The 4,614-nt window shown below is 48.4% G+C and overlaps 1 protein-coding gene across 1 annotated transcript; it reads right to left on the bottom strand.

Moving 5' to 3' along the window:
- Positions 1–341: 341 nt before the first annotated feature.
- Positions 342–4,485, bottom strand: UNG (uracil DNA glycosylase). Its single transcript, XM_084297589.1, has 6 exons — positions 4,186–4,485; positions 4,013–4,108; positions 3,253–3,350; positions 2,505–2,593; positions 2,230–2,408; positions 342–1,700 (listed from the first exon to the last, which is right to left on the bottom strand). Exons 1-6 carry the CDS (start codon positions 4,456–4,458, stop codon positions 1,560–1,562), a joined length of 876 nt encoding a protein of 291 aa, XP_084153715.1. The 5' UTR covers positions 4,459–4,485; the 3' UTR covers positions 342–1,559.
- Between the last annotated feature and the right edge of the window lie 129 nt (positions 4,486–4,614).

Genomic DNA, 4,614 nt, shown 5'->3' with positions numbered 1-4,614 from the left:
GACCCCCCCCCAGGGCCTGCAGGCCGGGGACATCGCCTGACCGCCCGCGGGGTTTCACGTTTCAGGCCCCCACAGCCTGCGTTAGGTTTGCCTGGCTCGCACGTGACGTTAACGTCAAGCTGAAATATTTCCCTGTTAGCACGCCTGGAAAACTTCTGCTGGAGGAGAGAGTGGAAAGCAGAGGCGGGGACACCCGATCCTTGTGGGACAAAGGTGCCAGGCCCACAGAGGGTGACGAGGAGAAGCTCCCGGCCAGCAGCCCTCAGTCACATCTCCCCCAGGCTCCCCACTCCCTTCTCTGCTTCTTTCTGACCATACCAGACCACAGGACAACGTAAACCAAGAGGTTTTTATTTAAAAAACAGTCTGGAAAACAAACAAACCTCAACACACTTGAAAACTTGACTAGTGTTACCTTCCAGAGTAAATACAAAAGGTTTACAAGGGCATTTTATAAAAACATGAGTACAGAACAAGGCACTTCCATTACAAGAAAGTATGAAGTCAAAGATAAACTGGAAACCCAGAAGCAACAAGTCCTCATCTTCTGCCTGGAGTGACGATGAGTTATTTTCTACAGTGGCTAAAAACCTTGTTTTACTTCTGTGAAGGCAAAGCACAAAACTATCTCTGTATTAAGATCTTAAAAGATCTGAAACCTTCAGCCCATCAACTGGCAAATCTTGATGGACAAGACTTGAAGTCAGCAGTCATCCAACAGGAAGATCTGCAGGAAAACCCCCACTCAGGAGGGAGTACAGGAGATTTTTTTTTGAGACCACTTTCATATCTTGTGTTCTGATTTTACAGGATATCCAGTGATCCAGCTCCAGTGGTATACTCCGTACAGGATCACCCCAGGGTTCATCGTCCTCACAGCTTACCTGTCATCCAAGTGATTAACACAGAACAGAGTCTAAAAAAAACCCTTAGTTCCCCCTTCAAAGGGCATGTTTCCTTTGGGAACAAAAAGCTCAGAACATGACTGGAGTGTTGGTCACAGGCTGCCCTTGGCTGCTGGGCAGGTTAGCCCTGAAACCTTGAGGACAGACACAGTGAGTGAAGCCTCTGACAGTGTATTAACAGTCCCAAGAACTTGTGTTTCTAATAAATCTTGCATCTGTAGCAAAAAAGGGGAAAAAAAAAGTCCTCTCCCACAAGGGGAATCAGAGTGGCTCTAAAAAAAGAAATCCAGATTTGCACAGCAAAATGCTAAGGAGGAGGAGGTAAGGCAAGGCATTATTTACAAAAGCTGAACAGCTTAAGCTGTAACAATTTACATCCCTTCACAAGCAAACATTTTCCCATCATAACAAACACAACTTAACATGAAACTGTTTTTGTTTCAAACCAGGCTGAAATCTGTTCAAAAAGTAGTCAAACATTCCACATAACATTCAAATTTGCTCTTAAAACAGAAGATCTGAGAGTCAGGTCTTCTGTTCCTTGAACAACATCAGGAGAATAATCTCAGGTCAGCAGAAGTTCTACAGAAACGAGACAACCCTTGGAACAGGGGCTGTTTCTGACCACCAGACCCCACAGCTCATGCTCGCAGCTCAGAGCGCTCTCCAGTCAATGGGCTTCTTGCCGGATTTCTTCAGCAATTCGTTTGTCTTAGAGAAATGCCGACAGCCAAAGAAGCCCCTGTTCACAGAGAGAGGCGAAGGATGAACTGTCTGCAGGACGTGGTGGCGCTTCTGTGAAAGGTAAAAGGAAAAAAAATAAATCATTAGATGTGCACAGTTTTAGCTCCCGGGATGAGGCTGGCTGCTCCACTTCCTAGCAAGCAGATGTAATTTCCTCTGCACATTTCCTCGGTCATCAGACCGAGGAAGGAAGGCCCAAAATCCCTGCCATGAAGGCAGAAACTTTTATCCCACTGAGCAGAGGCAGGAGGAGTGGCTGTGAGCAGAAACAATAACACCCAGCCCATTTTTCAGTTGCTGTAATCCTAACAAATTTTACACTTATTCACAAGCCCCTTCCTAGAAATACCCTGTCTGGGTCATCAACTGGAAGCTCTTCTCACAACAAGAGGTTACACTTGCTCCACTTTTGTTGCTTAACTCTGGCAAAGACCAAGCTAGAAAAAAAATGCAATTAAGCTTGACAGCAGAGTTCAAGCAGGGAGAAAAACTCAACTCTGTAAGGAAACTGCCCTCTAGTGTCCACCACTCAACTGACAAAAAAAAAAATAAAGTGAAGAGAAACAGGAATAATCTGTACCCTGTCGATAGAGCTGCCTTTCTTCTGCGCGTAGGCTCCCCAGAGCATGAAGACAACGCCATCCAGGTTCTTGTTCAGCCAGGACACCACCACATCTGTGAACTGCTCCCAGCCCTTCTCCTTGTGGGAGGTGGCCTGGTGAGCTCGCACCGTGAGGACAGCATTGAGCAGGAGCACGCCTAGCACACAAACAAAGCCACGTTAACTGCTGGTTCCTGCTTCCCCTGAGAAATGGGGAATAACTGGAGCTGTTCCTACGATCTCAGTTAATTTACCTTGCTTGGCCCACCCTGTTAGATCTCCATGACCGGGGTGAGTGAAGTCTTCAATATCATTAGACAGCTCCTTGTAAATATTTTCTAAACTGGGGGCAGGAAGGGAAGAAAAAAATGAGATTTTAAATCATGCTTCTGAGGCAAACTAATGATCTGGTATTTAGATATTCAGCAAAACTTGTAAGATAAGATACCTTAGAATCTTTATTCAATTTCTACCTAAGTTACTATTACTCCTCATGGGAAAATCAGATCTTTGCCTTTCCTACCAGTTATCAAGCAAGCCCCAACCTTGCAAGCGCTTCCAGCAGCATGCAAGTGTCATAAATTCACAGCCAACATCTAAGACACACCCGTGCTCCTGGAAGGGCACCTTTAAAGATAAGAGCAGACAGCACCACTTACTGTTCTTACACTGAACAATGAGATTATTGATCTTAATTTAATTGTTTAAGATAACGCAGCCTTTGTAGCAGCTGGGCAACAAGGCCTCTTTGTGTGCCTGGCTAGATGCTTTAGGAGAAGGCCTCACCACCACACATGTAAATTTAGGTCTAAGCATGTACTTCAGAATACCATCTCCAGAGAATTATGCACATTTTCAAAATGATCTTTCTTCTAGGCAATGTACAACTCAAGTTTCGGCAGCTGTGACAGATCCCCATCAATGATCTGACTCGCAGCCATGAGTAACAGAATGAAATAATTTGTAAATAAAAGTACTCCTGCAAATTGAGTACTGCCATACCTGGGCGGAGGTGGAACAGGTTTCTGGACACTGAAACAGAGCCCATGAGCTTGATTAGGTCCATGATACGGATCTTGTCCCAAGATCACAACCTTCACCTGAAAGCAGAACTTCATTATAACTGATTTGCAATCAGCATGATTGCCAAAAGAGACAGAAAAGCTTACAAGCAAGCTCTATCCTAAAACAGGCAGACAAAAACCCAAAGAACTGACACACCTCACTACACACAAGTTAAGGAACACAGCCCCTACCTAAGTCTAACCTCACTGCAGTTTTTCTGTCAAGATTATGGAAATACTTTGAGTACAAAGGACCAAAGCTTTCAAAATTCCACAACGCTATGAAGGTATTTTCCAAGGAAGTTTCCTTAGATTTGAATTTTACAACACATTCACAGTGATATCCACTATTACAAACACAGCACATTGCCAAGGGGATTACCTAAGACAGCTACACATATTTTTTAATTACAGTTCATTAAGACAGCAGGAAAAAGCAAGAGGTACAAGATGTGAGAACAGGCACCTCATTATGCTGGTAACACTAAAAATAAGGTCAAAAGTCCCACTGCAATTCTAAGGGAAAGTCCACAGCCAGTAATAAAACACCAGAAACAAACTTGGGTGTGGGAGGAGACCAACAGAGCGGGACCCATGGGTGCTAAGAGCCAGCAGCACCCACACCGGGGCAGCCCCCAGGACCCCACAGCCGTGTCTGTACCCCCCCTAGAGACTGGCACCCCCGCAGCCCCACTCACATCCCTGATGTCGCACATCTGCGTCCAGGTGAAGACCTGCTCCGGGGGCGGGTACACGGTGTGCCGCTTCCTCTCCTCCGCCACGAAGGCCATCAGCTGCGGGCAGAGCAGGCAGATCAGCAGGGACCGGGACAGGGAACCGGGACAGGAACCGGGACCAGCCCGATGCTCACCTCCATGAAGTAGGGTTTGGAAAACTCCTTGGCCAGCTGCCTCCGCCAGCTCTCCCCGAAGCCCGGCGGCACGTTGCGGTCTGCCAGCCGCTGCAGCGCCGCCTCCTTGTTCCTGCGGATCCGCTCCAGCTGCTCGGGGCTCAGCGGCGAGGCCGCGCCCGCCTCGCTCCCTTCGGCCTTCGCCTTCTTGGCGGCGGCACCGGCCTGGAAATAACGAGCCAAGAGGCGGCTGCAGAGCGGGCCCAGCCTCGGCCCGAGCAGCCCGGGCGCCATCCCGAGCCCGAGCCGTTCCGCGCCCCGCTCCGCCCCGCTTAGGGCGGCCCCGCGCCCCACGCGGCTTTTTCGCGGCAAAACAGCGCCTCGCCCCGCCCCCCCGCGCGCTCTAATTTTCCTATTGGCCGCGGGCACTGTCCGCTCCTTCCTATTGGC

Source organism: Netta rufina (genome assembly GCF_964035555.1).
Source record: "Netta rufina genome assembly, chromosome: 17".
In the NCBI taxonomy this organism is placed as follows: domain Eukaryota; kingdom Metazoa; phylum Chordata; class Aves; order Anseriformes; family Anatidae; genus Netta; species Netta rufina.
Note: the sequence above shows the minus strand (reverse complement) of the source record. Positions and strands in the feature narration are given on the sequence as shown.